This window comes from Hermetia illucens, chromosome 5, assembly GCF_905115235.1.
Source record: "Hermetia illucens chromosome 5, iHerIll2.2.curated.20191125, whole genome shotgun sequence".
Taxonomy (NCBI): domain Eukaryota; kingdom Metazoa; phylum Arthropoda; class Insecta; order Diptera; family Stratiomyidae; genus Hermetia; species Hermetia illucens.
In genome coordinates, this window is record NC_051853.1 from 65,897,516 (window position 1) to 65,921,253 (window position 23,738).

Here is a 23,738-nt window from a genome sequence, read left to right on the forward strand (position 1 = left end):
TTGGCGAACCCTAGAAATATGTTCTGAATAAGTCGTGAAAATATCAAAGAATTTCGTTGGATAGATTTTGGACTATGGTGGCAGCCGATTTCCAACATGCAGTTTCGAGAAAAATGGGCGGGGGGGGGGGAGTATTTCTCAGTGGATTCCGAAAAAGGGGACTCGTCTGGGTATTCCATAGAAACTAATAGCTGTTGTCAGAGTGACATATTACCACACAAAATTAAGTGCAAAGCGTAGTCCACCAGGGTTACGTCTTATCACCGATATTACTTCTTCTTATTATTGAGGCAAGGTCTGCCACGTCTTCTTTTTTTTTCTACTACAGGGTGTCCCGTTTATGATAGTACAAATTTTAATTGTGGATAGTACCACCTGTTTGAAGAAAATTGGTGCATGGAATGGGCTTTTTCTGTATCTTTTACTGAAACAGAGTTATAGCGTTTTGCGTGAATAGTGTCAATAAGCGTGACCTTCTTAAAAAAATCACAATTTCCCACTACCTCAATCATTTTCGGAAACTAGATAACACGCGCACATCGCCGCTATATAACTTTTGTTTCTTATGCCACCCTTTACTCCCAAATTTCATGTCAATTGATCTTGACTAAAAGAATTTGGAGATTAAAAGCTTTGATGACTTGACTAATAGGCTGCGAAATCCATCCTCTTGTAGGGGTCCAAAAAGATTCGCTTCTTGAAAGCGAAAGGTTTCCGAACAATATATGGGGACTGTACGATTGCTTCATTCGGAATCTTAATGATCATTCACTTATTCCCCTTTCTGGAATAGATCTCAGATTTCCAAGATTTATGTGTTAGTGGAAGTAGCGACTTTTCAGAAAATGCTTGGACTTTAAGGAACAGTTTCGTGGGAGATCATCAAGGTAGTCCCTTTTAGAGAGCCAGCCTTTAAGTCAGTGTTTAACGCTTGCAAAATTTGCGAATATTTGATAATATTCACAATATATTCATATGTACATATTTATATCTATATGCCCATTAATGCGCGATAAACAGCCAGACTGATAATGTTGGTTTTGTTGGTATTTATGTTCAGTCCTACTCTACTTGCATCTCTTTTCAAATCCAGAACCATTTGGTCAAAGTCTATGACCTGGTGAGAGAACAAAGCGTAGTCGAGGTGTTTAAGGAAAGATGCCGTCGTCCATTGAACTCCTCCATGTCCTCCGGACAAGGCAGCATGAAGAACATCACCGATAACAAAAAGAAATAATATCGGTGACAAGATGAATCCTGATCGCCTCTACTTTTGACCTGAAAATCTTCGGTGGAGCACGTGACAGTTTCTCCAGAAAGCCTCTCCTGCGTAGAGCATGCCAGATACACTCCCTTTTCACTTTGTCGAAAGCTTTCTCGAAGAGCAGGTGAAGTGAAAAATTTAAACTCCGCATACTGTTCCAGAAAGATCCGTAGGGAGTTGATGTGGTCAATGCAGGAAAATTCGAAGCGGAAACCAATCGGCTCTCTGTCGATTGAATTTTCGAGATATGATATATATATATTGATTTTAGCTATTATCCTTGTGGCGGTAGGGAGCACATGGATACCCTTCCATTTGTCACATTCAAAGAGAGTGCCCTTCTTTGGAATCTTAACGATTATCTCCTACTTCGACTTTCTGGAAAGCTCTGAGATTCCTAAGATTTCAGGTGCCCTAGCTCAATGGGGAAGGTCGCTGCGTTATTATGAGTTACTTTGGCGATGCGTCTGGTGTGGACGCCGTCGTCGAATATTTCCCATTAGATTTGCGATATCAGTTTTAAATATACATTTAGTCTTAATAGAAAAAATGCTTTTGAATCGAAAACTTATGTTGATACGATGGGTGACAGCTTCTGTTGGTCTGCAATATTTTAATACATATTCTGTTGTTTCGCAGTCTAAACCGAAATTTTGTAGTCAAAATTTCTTGAAATAGTCCTAAGGAAAGCGAAATATGTGTTTGGATGGCTCAAGTGGTTAGAGCGTTTGGTATGATTTCATTCCTTCATTTGATTCGATAGGATTCTGTGCTGCGAATCAGATGAAGGAACGACATTGGTATGACGGTTGTTGCACGGCTTCTCGAAGAAGTCGAGCTTTATGCAAATGAAGCAGTCTATGAGATTAAATCCTGGTTAGAGAATGCTGGTCTACAGCTCGCAGAGCACAAGACGGAAGTAGTACTTATTACCAAGCGGAGAAAGTGCACTTCCATGAAAATCAAAGTTGGAGCGCCAACAATTCATTCCAAGCCTGCATTTAAGTACTTAGGTGTAATGATTGACCAGGGGTTAAGTTTCAGATTGCATGTGGAGAGTGCAGCTAAGAAGGTTGCGCTGGTTGCGAGATTGCTACCAAATATAGGTGGCCCAAGGCCGAGCCTCGACTCCTTATTTCGAAGGTGGTCAGTTCGATCCTATTGTATGCAGCCCCAGTATAGGCAGATGCACTGAAAAATATAGCAAATAATAGAAAGATTGGAGCTGCTTATCGCATAAGTGTACTCCGAACATGTTGCGCTTACAGAGCAATATCCAATGAAGCGCGAAAACGTGAAAGTAGGAATGATCCCGACTTTACGATTGAACGTATCTCACCGGAGAATCTCCTGCCCGTCGGCGACAGTTCGCACGAACTGGAACTGTCGCGGAATGGCAAGAGAAGTGGGGCGAGTCAGAAAAAGGCGGTTGGACTCACAAAATCATATGGGATATGCGGAAATAGTTCGAGCGACCTCACGGCGAAGTAGGTTTCGACCTAACTCAATTCTTGAGCGGACACGGAGGCTATCGAGCATATATGTATCGATTTGGGCGTGATGATTTGCCATATTGCCTAAAATACCCAAATATTGCAGAGGACGCAGAACACGTCTTTTTTCATTGCCCCAGATTCGAAGCCCAAAGGGCTACATTAGAACCTACAACCGGGGAGCACTTTACACGCGAAAGTATAATCGAACTTATGGTGAAACCAAAGGGGATATGAACTGAAGTCGAAAAAGTGACTGTAGTCATCGGAAAGAAGCTTAGGCAGGAAGAAGTCATCCGAAAGAATGAACACGAGAGAAACACGAATATTAACATGAGCGCAGAATAAATTCTGATCGAGCCCCGCGACGTAATACCAAATGAGAGTCTTGCGGGGAGAGTGGAAGGAGAAGGAGGTGGTTCTAGTCGGTAAGAATCCCACATAACCGTGTGGCAGGAGCCTGCGGTAGCTTTTGAAGCTTTCCACCTTCCATCGGCAAAAAAAGGCTGTCGTAGCGGAGGGTCGCTTTTCAAATCTCACTGGCAAGGCTGACCACATTACCTTCTACAGTGTATTATTAACACACTTCAAGGCCATGATCCAATATGGATTGTTGCGCCAATGATTATTATAATTATTAAAGTGAAATGACAGTAAAATTTCGTTTCCTCTTTTAATATATTCTCCTTTGATCCTAATATATTTTTAGTATCTTTAATAAGTTTATTCAACCCTTCAGAAAAAAATAATTTCCCCTTGTCTCCAGAATAACCAGAAATCGTGTCTTTGACTTCATCAACTCTCGAACATTTTGTAAAGTCAACATTCTTCAGAAAACTGACATTTGGCATATGTTTTCTTATGTATGTATGTCAATTATGATTGGGCTTTATCTTTGGTCCACTTTCCCTTCATTCTCTTTTTTACAGTATCTTTCAACTCCTCGAGCTGCTCAGCGTAGTATTCCTCGACTATGTAGGTGGTTGGTTCTATATGATTCCTTGTAAATCCCATGCCGTTGCATGGAATATTTTTTAGACTCAGGTTCAACAACTATGAACCCAACTTTCGTCTCTAGCAACAATCTGGATCGTCTCCCAAAGAATCTTTGCCTTGCTTGATAAGATCGTGTCATTTGTAAACCTGACTTTTGCTGGAGAAGAGACCCTGTTAACAAATAATGCGTTCCCTGGGCAAAAGTCTCTTGGAACACATAATGGTTTGGGAGTGTCCATTTATTTGGTAAGGAACTTGATCTCGGCGCGGAACTCGATTTTCCTCATGCTCGTATTTTTTCACGGGATTGACTCGTCTGTTCGACGATCACTCTTTGAACAACTATACGATTTAACCCCTAGATTACCGAGCTGCGTATTTGCATCCACATGTAACTCAAAACTAATTTTCGTTTCGGTGCAGTAGTGACCTGTTGTGTCCGAAAAATTCAATCATATCCGAGATGGCAACATTTCAGAGAAGTTGCTATATCAGTGAAGTAGGTGAAGTTGTATTTATGCAGCCTGTTACAAGCACCTATGTTGTCCTCTCCATCTACTTTCTAAAATCCTTACAAATATTTTTTGACCAATCAGGCAGCAGTCATCCTTTTTTTCAGTCAGGATGGGGCTATCTTTTCTGTAGAATATTAAGATATGCGCTTATATGCGGAAAGGTTTACTTCCATCGAAAAAATTAGTTCATTCTTTAAATAAAACAATAAATCTCTTTCAAAATTTCTTTTTTTAATATCACCCAAGCTAGAAACTACAAACAGAATAATTCTTTGGTGTAAAACACAATTTTGAAATATTGGAAAAAGAATTACAAAGCTTTCCTCCCTATTGTGCCTTTTTCCTCAATGCCTTCTTTCTGATATTCAACATTGTTTTGAGCGAGAGTTTGTTTGCTGCAGGTTCACAGGCCACCGCCTTAATGATGTCAACTGTGAGCTTCATTAAACTGTGTGGGAAGAACCCAGTCGTCCTTGTTGTAATACCCAATGTAGTCAGGGCTGATGCGACATAATTATCACTGTTTGGAGCAAGGAAGGTTTCCTTGCGGATCTTGGACATATTTGTTGCCACATACCCAGGCAGTACTGATTGTACGATTATTCCTTGAGAACTGTATTCCGTATTCAAATCAACTGAGAATTTATCAACGAAGGCCTGGAAAATGTTATTAATTTTAATTAACATCTCTCGATATTTAAGTTGTTACTTACTTTTGTTGCCCCGTAAACGCTGAGCAGAGGACTTGGTACCACAGCGGAGAGTGAGGATATGTTGATGATAACTCCCTTCTTCCTTTCGACCATTCCAGGCATCACAAGTTTGCACATGTGCGTTACAGAGTGGATATTGCATTCAATTATGTCGCGAAGTAGCTTATCTCGGTCCTGGATTGAGAGGAAGAATTCAGGATTGGCATAGCTCATCCCAACATTGTTGACCAGTGTTCCGACTTCAAGGCCCGCAATGCCTTTTTCAATTTTGTCATAGATTTCTGGACCTTGTGTGAAGTCTACATCGATAATTTTGACTTGCGCAGAGGAAGCGCTTTCTGTGGAAAGGGAAGGTTATAATTATTGTATGTTTTAGGGAAAATTGCTTTTTTAATTGAGTTACTTATTTCTTCAGCAACTTTTTCCAATTTGTCTTTGGATCGGCTGATGAGGACTACGTTGACGCCCTTTTTGGCAAGCTGAAATAAAAATGAATAGTTACTTATTAATGAGAAAATAAAACAAGTCGGGAAACCGGAAGCTGGACGCTTCAGGCATGAAAGGTTTTGGGTATTTCTTTTATAAAGACATTTGAGTGTGAATTTGTTCCATTAGTACGTACCACGTAATATACGCATACATTATGTGAGAATATCCACTTTCGGGTGATATTGACCTTCAAAATCTTGTATTTCCAAAGAAGTGACAACTTTGACCTATTATAACTTTGTTAGTAATAGTGTGATTTCCAACACGGTTTCTTACCAGGGCAGAGGCAGAGCCAAATCGTCAGACGCTGCCTCACCTCTGCCCTGGGAGCAGCGTGATCGTAGCGGCTCGCAGATGTTGAGGGCTCCTTTATATGATTCGTAGAACACGACATGACTACGAACTATATTGAGCGCAAATCCGCCTTATTGACCAGAGCTCAAAAAAAAATGTTTTCAGCTCTGGCTAAGCTCTGGTCAATAAGGCGGATTTGCGCTCAATATAATTCTTAGTCATGTCGTGTTCTACGAATTATATAAAGGAGCACTCAATATCTGCGAGCCGCTACGGTCACGCTGCTCCCAGGGCAGAGGTGAGGCAGGGTCTGACGATTTGCATCTGCCCTGGTAAGAAACCGTAAAGCCGTCATCGCTTGACATTTTTGTAAAGTTTGGGTGCAAGCCCTAAGCGAGCGGTCCGTGGACCAGGAAAAAGGGAGTAAGTTGCTCCCCATTTGGTTCGATCCAGCATTAAGTTGATGCGGACTTAGGATCCTATCATTCTAAAAAAAAATAAAGCATAAGCACATTTTCAGTTCAAAGCGAAGACCATAAAGGTCCGTAAGACACATTGCTCTAGTTTCCGTTGGGGCTCTCAAAATGGTCACAAAACTGCGAATTGCGTCAATGAGGTTCTCTACTTCAACTGAGTTCTCTCAGAACTTCGGGCTGGGCACATGTTAAAGTCCATGGCATTTCGCTTCAGTAATTGTTATGGTTTGGTCGGCACAAGATATGATTTTCCTCGAGTAGAGGAAGTGAAAGCAGCTATGGTTACTCTTAGTGCGACAACCGAATGGAAGCTATATTAAATGGAAATGCGAATATCGAACGGTTCAGATATGGATTTGGGTAGTGGGCGATTGGAAGAACTAACATAGTTGCACTATTTCGTAGGTGCTAGTTGGGAGTTGTTCATGTTGGTGTATGCAGGTGACCCTTGCGGGCTGGCTTAGCGAGTTTGCTGGGTTTATGGTAATCCGCACGGAATATGACATATACTTGACATGATAACAAGAAGGTGCTTCTTACCTTCCCAGTGCGGTGTAACTGCAGGCATGTGTAAGAACATACGGAAAGCTACAACGCGTCAATTAAGAAGTCTTTTGTCAAGGGCTTTGGTACTTACCAAAATCGAAATGCTGTACATTTTCCAATGATATTATTTGGGGGCGAAGGGTGGTTGCGGATCTATTCACGAAGAACTACTACTATGTTTCCTAACGATAGACCCTGCAGAGACCGGGATCCTCCCATCAGAAAGAATCCGCAGATAATAATGGCGCTGAATGTATTAAGTACTTAAGCATATTGTTTTCCGCGTGCGCACATTTCAAAAACCAATCATAAACCGGGGTATTGCAACTTTCACTACCTCGTGATCAGTAGAATACTGTTCGAGGACAGGGCCTGCTACAAAGCTGGTTGGGTTTCGATTGACCGGCAACGAACTTTCAACCATATAGCGATCAGCAGTAGATTTTTGAGTTGTCTTCTGAATGTACGTAACAAAAGAGGAATTGACATCGATTTTGAAAGGGCCATTATCTGATTTATTTATTTAATTAATTAAGACAGTATTCAGGGAGCAAATCCCTTGTTACATATTGTCCGCAGAGGGAGGAGCAAGTGAATGGCTTACATGACGCTTAACGCTAAAGAAGGAGACAGAGTCAAAAGATCCAAACTGTAGGGCATTGTAGGATCGGCATATCCTCGGGATTGGAGAGTGAAAGTAAATTTCGAACTCCGCGAAGGGTACTTCAAAGATGAGAGGCGCTGCGGAAAATAATATCAGAGTTGGCAGAGCAGTCCATAAGGCAATTACAGAATTTGAAAAGGCTACACTGTCAAGGAAGATGCGGCGTTGCTGCAGGGAAGGGAGATTGAGGGTGTGGAGTCGTGATGGATAGTCAGCCTGTAGAAGGTTCTTTTTGTAAAAGAGGGTCCGGGTGAATTTACGTTGTACAACTTCAAGAACGCGATAGTCACGGATACAGAAAGGGGACCAGACTACACAGCAATATACAAGGATGTTTCTGACAAGAGAGTTGAAGAGTGTCATGGAGGGCTGATTTCAGGTAAAGTCGAAGAATGAACGTAGGATAAAACTAGACATTTTCGAAGGTCTATTGATGATGTGGATGAAATGGAATTGAAACAAAGTTTGTCAGCGAATAATGGAAGGAGTCTTGGAAGGAGGTCAGTAGTGAAAGGGGCTGTCCACTAAGAGAATAGTAAAAGGATGTGGGGGAGGGTTTAAGCGAATAGCACCTCCAATGGCATTTACTGACATTCGGTGTAAGTTTGTTAACCGAACACTAACGGATCACAGTATCAAGGTTGGACTGCAAGGGAGCACATTCCAGTGGAGACGAAACAGAGGGAAGTAATAGTCGTCCACGTAAAGCAAACACAAGCAGGTGAGGATGGAGGCGAGGTCATTGGTATGGGGCCAAGTATAGAGCCTTGGGGAACACCAGAGGAAGAGGAGAAGGAACGAGGTGAGTCACCACGAAAATAAATTTTGGAGGAACGGTATGAGAGATAGGAGGAAAGCCAGGAGATGATTGAGGGAGGAAAGTTGAGCAGAAAGATTTTGGAGAGGAGATTGTTATGGTCAACGGTATCAAAGGCTTTGGAGAAATCAGTATAAATAGCATGCACCTGTTATCCTAACTTAAAGCATTTGGCCGGAAGGTTTGAAGCAGTAGATCTATATTTCACGAAATCATCCTGCTCTTTTACAATGAAGTGACCGAAGTGCGTGGTCAACTAGTCGTTGACGTATCTTTCGAGGATTTTGGAGCAAAAGGAGAAAAGACAGATTCGCTTGTATGTTGCTATGGCATCTGTTCAAAAGGCAGTAAAGCATCGGACTTCCAAATTCCAATATTTAATTCGGCCGCCAAATTCAGTGTGGTTCAACTCCGCGTTCCGGCTGTTGCCCAGCAGTGGGAAAACTTTCTTGCTGCGAACGGCGTATGACAGAGAATATTATTAATGAGAGTGGGCTACTATCAAAATTGTCTTTGCCTTTGGTACATCTGAAATTATCGGCCACTAAAAGGATGTTAAAAAATCTGGTTGGTTATGGGAACGTGGAGCCAGATCGATGAACGTAAGCAGCTGGGAGATCTGTTAATGGGTGCAATGTGGCGAGAGGGGGTGAACATGACGCACTTGAGCTTTGCTACATAAAAAAATACGATGTAGCCTAATGTACCACGTGACAAAAGGAAATTTGTTGTTTTCGAGAGGAGCAGAAGCTGCTGCAAATAGCAATGACTTCGCTTGCAGGTCATCGTAGCCCTTTCTATAGTTAGTGAGGGACGCAAACGGTAGGCTTCTCATCCACGATGATGGCGCAAATGTTACGGTAATATATATATGTATGGTTGTTATTTACCCCTTGATGTGGTATAGCGCGTCAACCATACCTACACGCCATCGTTCGCGGTTAGCTGAAATGCGCTTTAGGTCCCCCTACGATTTCTTGAGATAGTTGCACTTCCCTGTAATGTTATGCGCCAAATGCTCTTAGGGCGACTCATCCGGCGGCTTTCTTGGGAGAGTGGATTCCACTGCACCGTATAGCCAGCAATGCAATTATCGTTCGTCCTTAATGTATCGCCTATCCACTACCATCTCCGGCTTCCAATCATAACGTATACGGGTATCGAGCCTGTGTGTCGACCAAGTTCACCGTTTGTTATTGTATCAGGTTAGTATACCCTGATGATATGATGCAGACAGGTGTTAACGAAAGTCTGAAGCGTTTGAGTAATAGTGGGGTTCACTTTCCATGTGCCACTCCCACATAGAAACAACGGACCTGAAAGTTAGGCCGCTATAGTGTATGTCGGAAGAGACAGTGCTTGCTATCAAATAAATTTCCAAAGTTCCTCAATGTTTTTTGAAATGGTGGATCAGGAAAAACCAATCACCTGGTTGAGAAGATCGTTTTTAACGAATAGGTAGAAGGTAATTTTTTTAAGAAATGATTCAATGAATTATTATCGTGATAAGTAGACCATATTTTAGCAGGATGATTACCATCACCTCGTGACCCTACTAATTGCGCGAAATTTCTGTAATTTCATCACCTATAACCAAAGTATGAAGAAAATCACGGAAAAAAATCGCATGAAGAAATGGTTTGGCTCCACACACTAACATAGTTTATCTAATTTTGTTAAAGTTTATCTATTCTGAACTTCGGAGAGAATTCCGGGCCCGAAGGATATCCCACTGCCTTTGCCGCCTCTATGTGGGTTTGGTAGCACTTTTATTCAGCTAAGTAGTTTTTTATAAAACCATATAGCACAGTACAGTTTAAGGGAAGCTAAAAAAAGTAAACATTTTGGTAAAATCGCCGCCAGTCTTTTAATAGTTGGTATTTATCCTTCATTCAGTGATTAGATAATATGATATCGTCATCATCAGTGGCGCAATAACCGCAATCCGGTCTAGGCCTGCTCGATCTGGATGAAGGCAATTTGAAAATCTCGGGACGTTCTTCCCATGATGTCGATATCGTCAGCATAGGCCAGTAGCTGGGAGGACTTAAATATGATCGTACCTCTCGCATCTACTTTAGCATCACGGATCACTTGCTCCAGCGCCAGGTTAAAGAGGACGCATGATAGGGCATCCCCTTGTCGTAGACCGTTGTTGATGTCGAATGGTCTTGAGAGTGATGCTGTTGCTTTTATCTAGCTTCGCAGATAGGTCAGGGTCAGCTTAGTCAATCCTATCAATTTCGTCGGGATACCGAATTCGCTCATGGCCGTGTACAATTTTACCCTGGCTATGCTATCATAGGCGGCTTTAAAGTCGATGAAAAAATGGTGCAACTGATGCCCATATTCCAACAGTTTTTCCATTGCTTGCCGCAGAGAGAAAATCTGATCTGTTGCCGATTTGCCAGGAGTGAAGCCTCTTTGACATGGGTCAATGATGTTCTGGGCGTATGGGGCTATCCAGCCTAGCAACTCAGCGGAGAATATCTTATAGATGGTACTCAGTAACGTGATACCTCTATAATTGCTTCATTGCGTGATACCTTCCTTTTTATGTATGAGCCAGATAATGCCTCTTTGCCAGTTGTCAGGCATTGATTCGCTGTCCCATACCTTGTGCACAAGTTGATGAACTACTTGGTGTAATTGGTCGCCTGCATATTTAACCAATTCGGCCGTAATTCCATCGGCTCCTGGCGACTTATGATTTTTAAACCAATGAATTGCACGGACTTTTTTTTCTATATTTGGTGGTGGCAGTATTTGTCCGTCATCTTCAGTTGGTGGGAGCTCCAACTCGTCGATCTTCTGGTTGTTCAGTAGTTCATCAAAGTACTTAACCCGTTGCTCCAATATGCCGATTCTGTTGGAAATCAGATTTCCCTCTTTGTCTCGGCAGGATGAACATCGAAGTGTGTAAGGCTTCAATCCTGCTGACTTGTTGGTAAAACTTGCGCCTGGTGCGGTTGCTCCCTGTACTTTTCTAGTTCATAGACCTGTTCGTTCTCCTAGGCTTCCTTTCTCCGTCTGTGAAATCCCTTCTCCGATCGCCGGAGTTCGGGATAAGTCTCCGCGCGTGACCGCATCCTTTGAGAATGCAACATTACTCGGTATGCAGCATTCTTCCGTTCCGTTTCTAGCTTATATTCATCGTTAAACCAACCGTTCCGATTTTTTTTGCGGCTGGGGGCAAGCATGTCTGTGGCCGTATTTATGATAACGTTCTTTAGGTAATTGTGAAGATCATTTGTTGATGTTTCATCTCCAGGATCTCTGTTGCGATTATTGCGGCATCCATTTCCCTCTTATCGGTGTTGCGGAGGGTTGTGTTGTGGATGGCTTCAGTGTTAACGCTTACCTGATGTCAGAGGGGATTCTGGGTTGTGTTGTTATTCGAGCTCGGAGCGTCATGCCAACAAGATAGTGATCCGAGTCTATATAGGCCCCCCTATATATTCTGACATTCATCAAGGCTGAGAGGTCGCGGTGTTCGATCAGCACGTGGCCAATTTGGTTGAAAGTGGTCCCGTCTGACGAGGCCCACGTATGTTTGTGAACCGCTTTCCGCGCAAACCAGGTATATCCAACAACCATTTCGTGTGACACTGCTAATTCATCCATAGTTTGTTATCATTTGTATTTTGATGTAAGATATGGGAGCCAACGTATCGCCTGAATGCGGGCTCCGTTCCTACTTGGCTGTTAAAATCCCCAAGTATGATTTTGATATCATATCTGGGACAAGCTTCGAGAGTTCGTTCTATTGCCTCGTAGAAGGTAATCTCTGTCTGGAGTCTCCTCTGTAGGGGCGTGAACGTTAATGAGGCTTATATTTTTAAATTTGCCTACCAAGCGCAGAGTGCATAACCATTCACTTACGTTTTCAAAACCGATAACAGAAGGTTTCATTTTTTGGCTGACTAAGAAACCTACTCCGAGCACATGGTTTACTGGATGGCGCTATAATATATGGTGTAGCGACTCTTCTCCAGGAAACCGGTCCCTGTCCAACGCATCTCTTGTAACGCTGTTACATCAGTCCTATATTTTGACAGGGTATCGGCTAGCTGCTTGGCAACTCCTTCTCTGTACAGGGAGCGTTATTATGATATAGTAACGAATATTTTTTTAAATTCTGATTTCCGCTGAATTGAGTTATCGTGTCGTTCGAAAACCATTCCCAAAAAAGCACTTTTGGAAAATATCTGTAGATCGGCAATTTTAAATTTTTTTTTGGTAAGTGCCAATATGTATCAATGGATCGACGACTGACAATATGTATTAATCGATGCTGCTAACTGCTTTTTAGATGTGGAAAAAAATCGAGAAAATGCCATCAAATCACCCACTACAACTGTAAATAATCCCTTAAGGAAAGTTGGTTTACTTGAGGAGTTCTTTTGAGGTGAGACGTACAAATTCAGTTATCCTTTTTGTATTCAGTCCACAAAGATTTGGTAGAGCAAAAAGCATTCCATATAATCCGCTATGAATCAAACACCCTTACAGAAATATAGAGACGAACTGGCCATTATAGCCATATTCATGATTGTGCATATGCAAAATCGCTAGAATCATTAGCATTGGAAAATGATTGAACAGTACTTGTGCCATATTCGGAGTATACGCATACGCAAGCTCGCTTTTAGCTAGTCATCAATTAGTTAATTATTTGCATAATAAACACTTCCATGAAGATACTTTGGTTTATTTAATGTTGCTTTTCTACGAAGTGTACACATATGCACTTACGCGTTGGATTTTGAACTGCATTGAAAACGTTTTTACTCATATGACCGATAATTATATTTGAGAAGGTGCAACTATGAAAACTATGATATAAGCTTAGATTGTTTCTATAAATAAGTTGTAAGAAAAGGCAAAGTAATTTACTTACATATATTATGTCACTGATCAATCGAGCGCGTCTACCTTTTACGATAATTGCTTTGAATGGAGAGGTTAATAGCAGTTGCATTTTGAAAACACCTACATACATACGAACGAAACGAACACGGTAGGGGTGAATGCAGCTATTAATTTTTGAAAAGATTCATTGCGTAATGAATGAAGAATTTGCTCATATATGCACATAGTATGATACGTAATCTCGTAAATATTTCATGGTTTAAATTTTTAATTCTCTGGTGTTTCAGAGTATCTCCTTTGTGCAGTACTCCACTTCTTTAAGGGGGTCTTCCCGTGTGTCGGATTCGCGGAAACGATTTTTTTTTGGCATCAGTTGTATCTACATATAGTGTAGAATATCTGGGCAAAGTGATTTTTTGATATTCGGAGTCGTTCGGAAATTATAGTGTTAAACACGTGGGAAGTCACATGTCAGATTTATGTCAATCCCCGTAATAAAGCTCGTACTTATCGATCCGAATGACGTTCGAATGACTTCGCTAATAGGATAAGAATTGAAGCCAAGGCCGTATATGTGTTTCTTCAAGAAACCTAAGGTTTATCGACTAGGTATAGTAAATTAATGGTCAGTTAAGGTTTTATGGCTAAAAATCGCATTCTACTTTTTAAATGCGTTTTTCTCGAAACTGCATGTTGAAAATCGGCTGTCACTGTAGCCCAAAATCTATCCAACGAAATTCTTTGAAATTTTCACAACTTATTCAGAACAACTAGAATAATTGCGATTCGTTCAGTAGTTTTTTTTATTCGTTGAAGAAGCCGTGGAAAAACACCAAAAATCGCAAAAACAAGTTTAACACTGCACCAAAAATTTAGCTTTTAATATTTTTTAATAATCCTAGTTTGCGGACTGTAGTTAAGTCTGTACGTTAAAATGCCGTTTACTTTTTTTCTTTAAGATGATCATAGCGCCCTCTAGCGTGGCAGCAGAAAAACACCTTTTTTTGGAGATGGGTGCATAAATTGCCTTGTATTTCAATAACCAACTATGCGATCGGGGTGGAGAAATTACTATTTACGCTCAAGATACTAACAAATCTATGGTGAAAAATTCATATTTGTATCTTTATCCAGTTCTTCACAAAAAATTTCTAAAAAAAGCCAAAAAAAACGGCCTTTACACGGGATGACCCCGTTAAAGGGGGAAATCACATAGGGAGGTTTTCAGAATCGCATTTTTTGTGAAACAAAACCTTATTAGAATCGAGTCGATCTGTCTGCCTGTTTGTCTTTCACACCCGATTTATTCGGAAACGGCTGGACCGATTGTCACCAAATTTGGTTAGAGTGTGTGGTTTGTGGATCCCTTTACATACAACAAGTGCCGCCATTTGTGTTAAGTTTGGTGGGCGGGCGAAGGGAGGGTACAAAATTTTGTTTTCGCAGAATGTGGCCATGTGGGATATCAAATGGAAGCGTTCAATTAGTACTTTTCGAAACTGGTCCCGTATTTGATCTCGGGTGATACTTAGAGGAGTGGGGCTTAAAATATGACCCTTAAAACGTGTGACATGCCTCGTTCTCAGAACCCATCGAACCAAAAATTCTGAAAAAAATCACAGTGGTGTAACTAAACGAAATCAAGGCCACAAAATACATCCCATTACGATATCTGCGCAAATAAAGTTAATAAAAATAAAAATAATGGAAACACACCCCAAAAAAGAGGGGTCCACAAAAGTTGCTTCCCAAGTGGTCCAATCCGCGTTTATTTTCACGGACCTTCATTTCAACATCGTCATTCCAAAGCCAAGTATCTGGGTTGACATATACCCGGCTTGGTGACCTCGATGGTTGCAGAGGCCGCTTTGTGGATCGTGTCTTTCATTTGCTTCCACGATTCTCCCACATTCGTGATGGTTGGTAATCGCGTAAGTGAGATCATTTCTTCTTTCTTCGCACGAAATCGCCAACATTTGATACGCGGCGGACCAGTGCGTTCCTCACGCTGTTTTATCGGTGGCTTAATTCACAGGACGGCAATCAACGGCCGATGTTGAAGTGCGATGGTCTCATAGGGAACGGCTTTGCAATCAGTGACAGTGGTAAATTGTTAGCGTCTTATGGGAATATAGTCGATTTGCGTTTTACTGTTCCCACTATAAAATGTAGGAAGATGAGACAATCGTTTGATGAACCATATATTTATAAGTACAAGGTCATGGGTGTCCGCAAAATCGATTATACGCTCTGTTACCATCGGAATTTTCACCCACATGATTAAGGTCGCCGGCAATGATGATATAGTCGTCAGCAGGCACATGACAAGTCGTCGAAAAGTTGCCAGAAGGCTTCTTTTTTGGCATCAGGGCGACCTGTCTGTGGTGCGTTCAAACTATTGCTAATGTAATGTTTAAATTTGATTGAATTTCAATTAACTATTTTCAATAAAAAAAATCAAAGAAAAGTACCTGCAAATAAGTCTTCTAATGTCTTAAGTAGTCATATTATCTAGAACCGCATTTAAAAAATTCGAAAAATTCAAGGTAAAATCACAAAACTTGCAAAGGGTTCTCAAATCAATTCTTAAAAATTGTTTTTGTCAAAAGTAGAAATTTAACTAAATGTTATGTGATGCTGACATTCAACATATGATGACTTTGTGTGCGTTAAGTTTAAGCAAAAGAGGTAACCTACTAACTATAAGCTAAGGGCCAATCTGCTTTCTATAACTCTGTTAATATTAGAAGGAAAAGTTTTTTGTTTGTTTGAAATTTGAGGAATTAACTGTTTCGTTAAGGGCAGAAGCAACTCATCATTGGCCTCAGATCTGATCTCTAGACAGATCTGAGGCCGGCAGCGTGACCCAAAGTGGCAACAGATGGAAATCGATTCTTTTTATACAATCGTAAACATGACGTGCGTGCGAACTATATTCACCTTTAACCGCCAATACAATTGTCCAAGCTAGGCCAAAGGTGATTTTTTTTTGTTTGGGATATCAGGTTTCCTAGGTCCACATCTACTTCATGTCGGACCGGACCAAATGGAAAGCACTCACTTTTTTTCGTCCACGGGCACATCGTTTGGAGTATAGCATCCAGGGCCTGCTGAGTTAAATTTTTGAGACTGGCTCATATCATATGGGACACAGATTTTTTGGTCAGATTGTGTCTATCACCTCTCTCTTTTGTTATGGATGTGTAATGACTTATGGGAAATTACAATGCTCAGACGATCATCATTACTGGCCGGAGACGATCTAGCGGGGATTGCTATCCCAAAAATCTAAAAAGTTGGCGAAATTGATCGTGAAGGTTTGTGCTAGCCAGGCTCGTGAGTGGAGGGGTCCTTGAGCACTCCGATCCCGCACGTGTCATTATACAACATGCACATGTCTGATCGGAGCGCTCAATCGACCACCCCCACATTTCCGAACCTGGCTAGCATAGAGGCGTCCGAGCATGTATCGACCGAGCGCTTCGCGGGTGGACCTTCACGGTTAGTTTCGCCAACTTTTTAGGTTTTTGGGATAGCTCTTCCCTCTAGGTTGTCTCCGTACTTCCCCATAAATCATTACAAATGGCGCCCAACCTACGGCCCCAACCTACGACCCTGAGATTAAGTTCGGCGCCATTTGGTATGAACTTTATGAGATTGCGTTTTGACCATCGCTAATTGCCAAATTGGCCAAATTGCTTCCACACATATTTTAAATCATATGTTTAAATTGGACTTCAGGGGGGGGGGATGAATTGGCCATCCCAGTACTTTGTGCTTGTTATCTTGAGTTGTAATGTATTAGAGGGGAACAGTCAGGATCGCAGACGAAAAATCCGGCTCCGGGGTGTAAGTTCTTTTTTAAATGAAAATATGAAGGAATGATGGTTCTCTCAGCCTCAGTCATAGGTTTGGTCCGGGTGGAGTAGAAGGGTTCTCAGATCTCTTCGGCAGGCAATCGCCTCCAAAAACCCTTTTAGGTATTGTTCGTAGGCGGTTCATTATAAATAACCGGTCCGGTGCTATTTTCGCAGCTTGAATTTCCAAAGGACTATTTCCGATTTCAGTAATGTGAAAAATAAAAACCCCTTTTTATGCATTTTATATGTAGACTTAGACTTATTGGAGATTATGCTGAAAATCAGAATTATGTATTATTTTATATTTAGTAGAAATATATTAGGATGAAAAAAGCTAGGAGGAATTACTAAGTGAATCACAATAAAGTTGAGAGGGGCTAATAATGGAGCCAGCGAATACGATCAAAGTAGGAAAGCACAATTACGGACTCTTTGTAGTTAACGCTGATTATATATTGTTTATCGTTTTATGTGTTTATCAATCATTTTAAAGAAGTGCGCTGGTTTTACAATAGAAAGGTTAGCTAGGTCATAACACACCCAAATTGTTTGATCTTACTGTATGCTTACCGTGTGTTTTCGGGTAATGCAGATTAGATAAGCGCGCAGATATTTGGAACACCAGGTGAGGTAACTAGGTAGCAGATTCGATTCGTTGGTATAAAATGTACTGTGCTTGATCGTGTATGTATTCAGTTACTGATACCATTGAAATTATTTTTTTCAGAACTTAGTTGGCTTGAATGTATGTAACATGATGGTTGCATCTACTTATTTGCTCATCGCCGTGAGGATCCAAGAGGAATATTGAAGCATCATTGGCTTACCATTAATCCGAAATGAATCTTTAAAAAAGCTCCGCCTTTGGTTCCTGCTGGGATGTGGGAAACCATAAACCGCTGTGCAATGTCTATTGTTATGACAGATGCTGCCACGTGCTCGCAGCCAAGTGGGCGCATACTAACGCGCAGCATCAGATACACGACAATAACACTAACCCTTATGAGCTGAACTTTCGCCGCGCAACTCCCATCGCGGTCGAAGGTGTGCAATGATTTTCCGTCGTAATGAAATTTCAAAGGGTTTCCCGTTGATTTTGACAGGTATATCTTACCTATATACAGCACTACAGTGAAAACTCATTTGACGCAAAGAACGCACCTGGACACAAAAACTATCAAAAATTACGAAGCTGTGAGACACTTAAGGAATCACTTTCTAGGCATTCTTGGTTTGGAACACTATCTTTAAGAAATAATGATCCTCCCACAATAGAAAATATTACATCTTATCGGCCCATTTGTATCGTTCCAATTCTCCCCAATGGCTACTTCGGAAAATATTAATCTCCCCGAGAAAAACTCGATACAGTCGTTTCAGAAATAAGGAAAGCGTATAAAGGATGATAACATTGTTCTGCAATATTTCTGGTTGTAAATGTGTCCATAATATTTTAACTTCCAAAAAGAACAGGCAATTTTTTCAGTTTTACAAACAAAACCTTATTAAAATCGGTTCAATGTCTGTCTATCTGTCCGTCTGTTACACACATTTTTCTTGGAGACGGCTATACCGATTGACATGAAAGACTTGCATAATTGAATAAAGATAGGCCCAGTTTTTGTTCTCGGCGATAAATCGATTTGCACTGATCCGGTGCGTTTTCTTAGGAAAAGATTTAAGAATTAAGAGAAATACAATATATTTTTGGTGCTATGGCATGGTCAGTTGTCGGTATCATGATGGTCTCGGTAACTAAGTGGAAAATAGTTCAGCCAAAATGGACAATCACTAAGGTCGATTTAGAAATCAGGCCTAGAAATAGGGAAAGTATCCATCGCTTGACAGAGAACAGACATTATGTACAACAGTAAGCTGCAGATTGACTATATTTTAAAAATACGCCGCTATTTTTTCATTACTAGGGGTAGAAAAATCGTGTTCTACAAGACCACCGTACGACTATTGGAACAACGCGTTTTTCCGTGTTTGTGGATCCATAGAAGGGAGTGCATAGCACCTAGCAACCATTTCCGATCACTCTGTTCTCAGAGCGGGAATGAGCAGCGTCTGCCTCTGCCTCATGCGAAAGGTGAGTCGTGTGTTTTTTAAAAATTTAGGCAGCTTGGATAGACGGATGACGAAGATACTTCGAGGAGTTATCAAGAGGAGAATTTACTCGTCCATCAGAATCGAAATTTGGGGTAATTTCACATATCATCACCATAAAAGCTGAGGAAGCAATCAACTGAACGCTGAACATGGCGTTGAATGCACATCGTGGGAAATTGCGAGAGAAGCTTCTTCGGTCTTACGTCATATGAGTCTGGTCTGAACATTCAAGTCGATGGGAAATTACCCAAAGACCGTTAGAAACAGCAACGAGTTTAACCGTAAAATTATGATTTGGGAAGTCCTTGATTCTACGCAGACAAAGCTTAAGTTCGGATAAAGTTGTGTAAGGTAGTGAGGGTCCTCAGAATGCTCGCTTTTTCCAGCTTGAGCGAGAATTCCGGCGATATAAATTGGACGTATTGGGCCTAAGCGAAATAAGATGGTGGGACTTTGGATAGTACTCCAATCAACTATTGCGACAATGTGCTTTTGTGCTCTGGAAAGCCAGGTGGTAGCAGATGCGAATCCGGGGTCCGGTTGCTTTTAACGGTTACCGCAAGGCCCACTCTCTTGACCTGGGACCCGGTTTCTGACAGACTGACACTGAACTGAACTGCTAAATTTTGGTCCAGGTTAAGAAGCATCCGGATAGCTGAGGGGTTAGAGCGCAAGGCTGTCGTCCGGAAGGCCGCGGTTCAAATCTCACTGGCGGCAGTGGAGTTTGTATCGTGATTTGACGTCGGATACCAGTCGACTCAGCTGTGAATGAGTACCTGAGTCAAATCAGGGTAATAATCTCGGGCGAGCGCAATGCTGACCACATTGCCTCCTAGTGTACCGTTACGGTCTTGAATGAAGTGCTCTAACACACTTCAAGGCCCTGATCCAACATGGATTGTTGCGCCAACGATTATTATTATTATTAAGAAGCAACACAATCGTGCAATCCTACGCACCAACGGAGACTTCCGATCTAGTGGGGAAGGATGCTTTCTATGAGTAATTAAACGCGGTTGAGGGGAAGTTTCCTAAAGGTGACATTGTGGCAACATTTTGCTCGGACATGTGATGGGGAAGCGCGGTTTTGCTGACCGTAACGGTAATAGTGGGGGGTTTGTGGATTTCTGAAACTTCCATTGCCTCGTCATCGGTGTTCAAGCAAACAATCTGCCTATGGCAGTTAGTTGGGGCTCAACTGACCGACTCCGTATGAGTAATCAGATCGACCACTTCCCGATCAACAGTAGATTTAGGAGTTGTCTTCTGGATGTGTGTAACAAGAGACGCAACCACATTGGCGTCGAAAGGGGTTACCATCTGATGGTCGCTTACGTTCGCTTGCGTGATGCGTCCGCCACTTCTCGCAGGGTTGGGGAGTTGCGACCCAGCTGGGAGAACTATGTTGCTGATTGCACGGCAGATCTAGTGAGTAAGGCTAAGATATTTCCTCTGCGGTAAAAGTACATGGACAGTTTTTGTAGAGGTCAATCTAGAGAAGGATCATGAAGGATGATGTTTAAGGAGAGTAATTTAGTATTTTCTTTTCATAAATGGAATGTTAAGATAGTGTGGGAATTTCAATTAAAACATTTGTTGTTCAAATTTCACTGGTGGCCGAGGGATTTGTATTGTGACTGAAAGTCGGATACCAATCGATTCAGCTGTGAAGGAGTACTTTAGTCAAATCAGGATAATAATCACGGTTCAGCGTAATGCTGACGATATTGCCCTGAAAATGGTAACGCAATCCTGTAGTGTATTGTTGCAGTCTTGAATGAAATGCTCTAACACGCTTCAAGCACCAGACCTAATTAGATTGTCGCACCAACTATTATTATTATTATGTGAAAAAATCAACGAAGCTATTTTATACTGATTTTTTCAGTAGTTCGCCGCTATTTTTACTTTGTGATGATATATGTATTATGGTGAAAGCATTACCAATAAACAGGGTGCTCGAGGAGAAAATGGGGGGATTCCCTAGACCCTGGAGTTATATCAGAAGCCCCAAATAGAGAAATTTTAACAGAATTGATTCTTCTTCTTCAGCCTTTGTCCCGTTCACAAACGGGGTCGGCTCGTCGTGATTGCTCTATCGGATGCCTGATCTGGGTGTAATCTCGAGGCTTTTAAATCCCCATCCAGCGTATCAAGCCACCATTGTTTCGGCCTGCCTTTTGGCCGTTTTCCATCGACTTTGATGTTCAGACCAATCTTAGCAAGTGAATTCTCGTTAGCACGAATTGCGTGACCATACCATCGAAGGCGCCTCTCTTCCACGATCGGAGCAACCCCATAACGATCGCGGATATCCTCATTTCGGATGTGATCAAAACGTGTCACGCCACTAGTCCAACGCAACAGCTTCGTCTCCACTACCGCAAGACGAAAATCATTGTCTTTTATAGTTGACTAACATTAAGGACCATAGAGGGCGACAGGACGGACGACATTGCGGTAAATTTTAGATTTGGAACGTTCGTTGATACGTCGATCACAAAGAACTCCAGTTGTGGAATGCCACTTTATCCAGGTTGCGTTAATGCGGGAAGCAATTTCATAACGCAGTTCTCCATTGGCTGATAGCGTTGACCCGAGGTATTTAAATTGCTCAGATCTGGGCAGATTCCTGCCGCTGACAGTGATTGTGCCTGTTTCATGGGGATTGGTCGTTAAAAATTCAGTTTTGTTAGATTCAATCTAAGACCATGCTGCATGAGGCGATCATTCCATTTCGGGATAAGTTGTTCGAGATCAATTAATGCAATTTTACCCCGGCATGCACGATTTTCATTCCAGCCCCAGTGTTTCCTTCCCAGAAACTGCAAATCTGTTCTCCATTCAAAAAAACATGGATCACAGGCTAGTTTCCCGACTGTGCAACTACATCTACATCAGATACTAAGGAATGGTATTTACTTATTTGATACTCAAAAAAAATAATAACGAAAATATTAGTATCCATATATCCTTTATATGCAGTCCAAGGTCAAAATTTGACAACAGAGAGAGGCGTTAGTTACGGGGTTAGTTGATGGTACATTTTAGTTTCTACCTCTAATTAATTAGAAATAGGTATAATATTGGTAGGGAGTGTTATGAAATTGAAATGAGTAACCATATCAGGCGAGCATGACTATCAAATATTTCTTTACTTGCAACCCTTGCTGTAATCAACGTAATTTTTTGGAGATAATATTACCCCGCAGTTGTCTAGGTTCAAAGTTCATTGATAACATTCATGTAGTAATGCGTAGACTAATACTGCTCATGTGTGCATTATGTGTCACTAAAATGCCGGATTTTTCGAACCCCTTTTTCCTCCTGCGCGTGATAATACTTACCGCTTTTGCATACGCTTTTCCAATACCATCGGTTGCTCCCGTGATCACTAGAATAAAATAAAACTTCCATTCACCAAATTTATTACACGAACAATGCTGATAAGATTTTCTTTAATTATCGAACATGTGCATTTTATGGTGCGACTTTACTGCATCATCAAAATTATTACACACAGAAATGCAGAACGTGACACGGAAAACCGCCCTTACCTGCCCACTGCCCCATACGCCGAACATCAATTTTGGGGCCGAAGAATTTAGGTCCTAGAAGATTTTTGTAAAGCCATGGTACCAGTGTTTTGATAATTTGCAGGATAACAATAACCACACATGTTGTACTTATACAACTACACACACTCATTTTTAATTGACGAATTTTAAATTTGCTTCAATTAAAAAATTTAGGGAAAATTTGGGGCGACAGCGAACCAAAGTGGCTGCCTACAGAACTATATGGTATACCGGCAAAATGGACAATGACTCAATAATAATGGAAGTAGTACTTAAGGTTGACTGAGGGGGTCCCGCTGCAGAATATTCAATACACTCGTCAAGAATTCAGTTCGCGTTTCTGATAACGTGCGCATACTTCCCCTTAATGGAATGGAATTGTAAATTCGGATAGTACTAGTCCAATGGCGTCGTCGAGCCTCGCCAGTGTAAATTCTACAGAATTTAGAAGTTTTCCAATAGTCCACATAGCATACTATCACCCCATGTGTGCATGTAATTTTCCATATGTTCTACGCCTCTGGCGATAACATTTTAATTTTGGAAGCGCTTGCGCCTTATCAATTTCGAATGTGACGATTTCGTAGGGCAATCACGGGAAAAAGTAGTTTCTATTGTTTTTTTATTCAGAAGTTTAAATGTTGGACATATTCTTCTTTTACAGATGCGGATATATCTTCTTAGTTTATCTGATCCTAGACAAGGCAACTGATAAGAAGAAACCACACTGTAAATGTAGTCAAACATTACCGAAGTGCATATGCATAGTTGCATGAATGCATCTGTGGTGTATCTTCAAACATGTGTTTAGGATAAATTTCGATTTTAGTCAATGGAACCTCCAAGAAACCTTCAATAGCCTCTAGGACTTTTAGTTGTGTGCTATTAGGTAAGGAGGTCTATTTTTAGATAACAGAGTGGCTTGCTTTCATATGGGTATCACTAACTTCTATTTGTACTTACAAATGGAATGGCAGATATTCAATTTATTTTCAGGGAAAACCATTTGGTATAGTAAATGTTTTATATTAGATATATTGGTATAGTTG

The 23,738-nt window shown here is 41.2% G+C and overlaps 1 protein-coding gene across 1 annotated transcript; it reads right to left on the reverse strand.

The window, feature by feature from the left end:
- Positions 1–4,478: 4,478 nt before the first annotated feature.
- Positions 4,479–23,050, reverse strand: LOC119657766 (very-long-chain 3-oxoacyl-CoA reductase). The gene is made up of 5 exons (XM_038064833.1): positions 22,669–23,050; positions 22,459–22,505; positions 5,385–5,460; positions 4,982–5,319; positions 4,479–4,925 (listed from the first exon to the last, which is right to left on the reverse strand). Exons 1-5 carry the CDS (start codon positions 22,817–22,819, stop codon positions 4,596–4,598), a joined length of 942 nt encoding a protein of 313 aa, XP_037920761.1. The 5' UTR covers positions 22,820–23,050; the 3' UTR covers positions 4,479–4,595.
- Between the last annotated feature and the right edge of the window lie 688 nt (positions 23,051–23,738).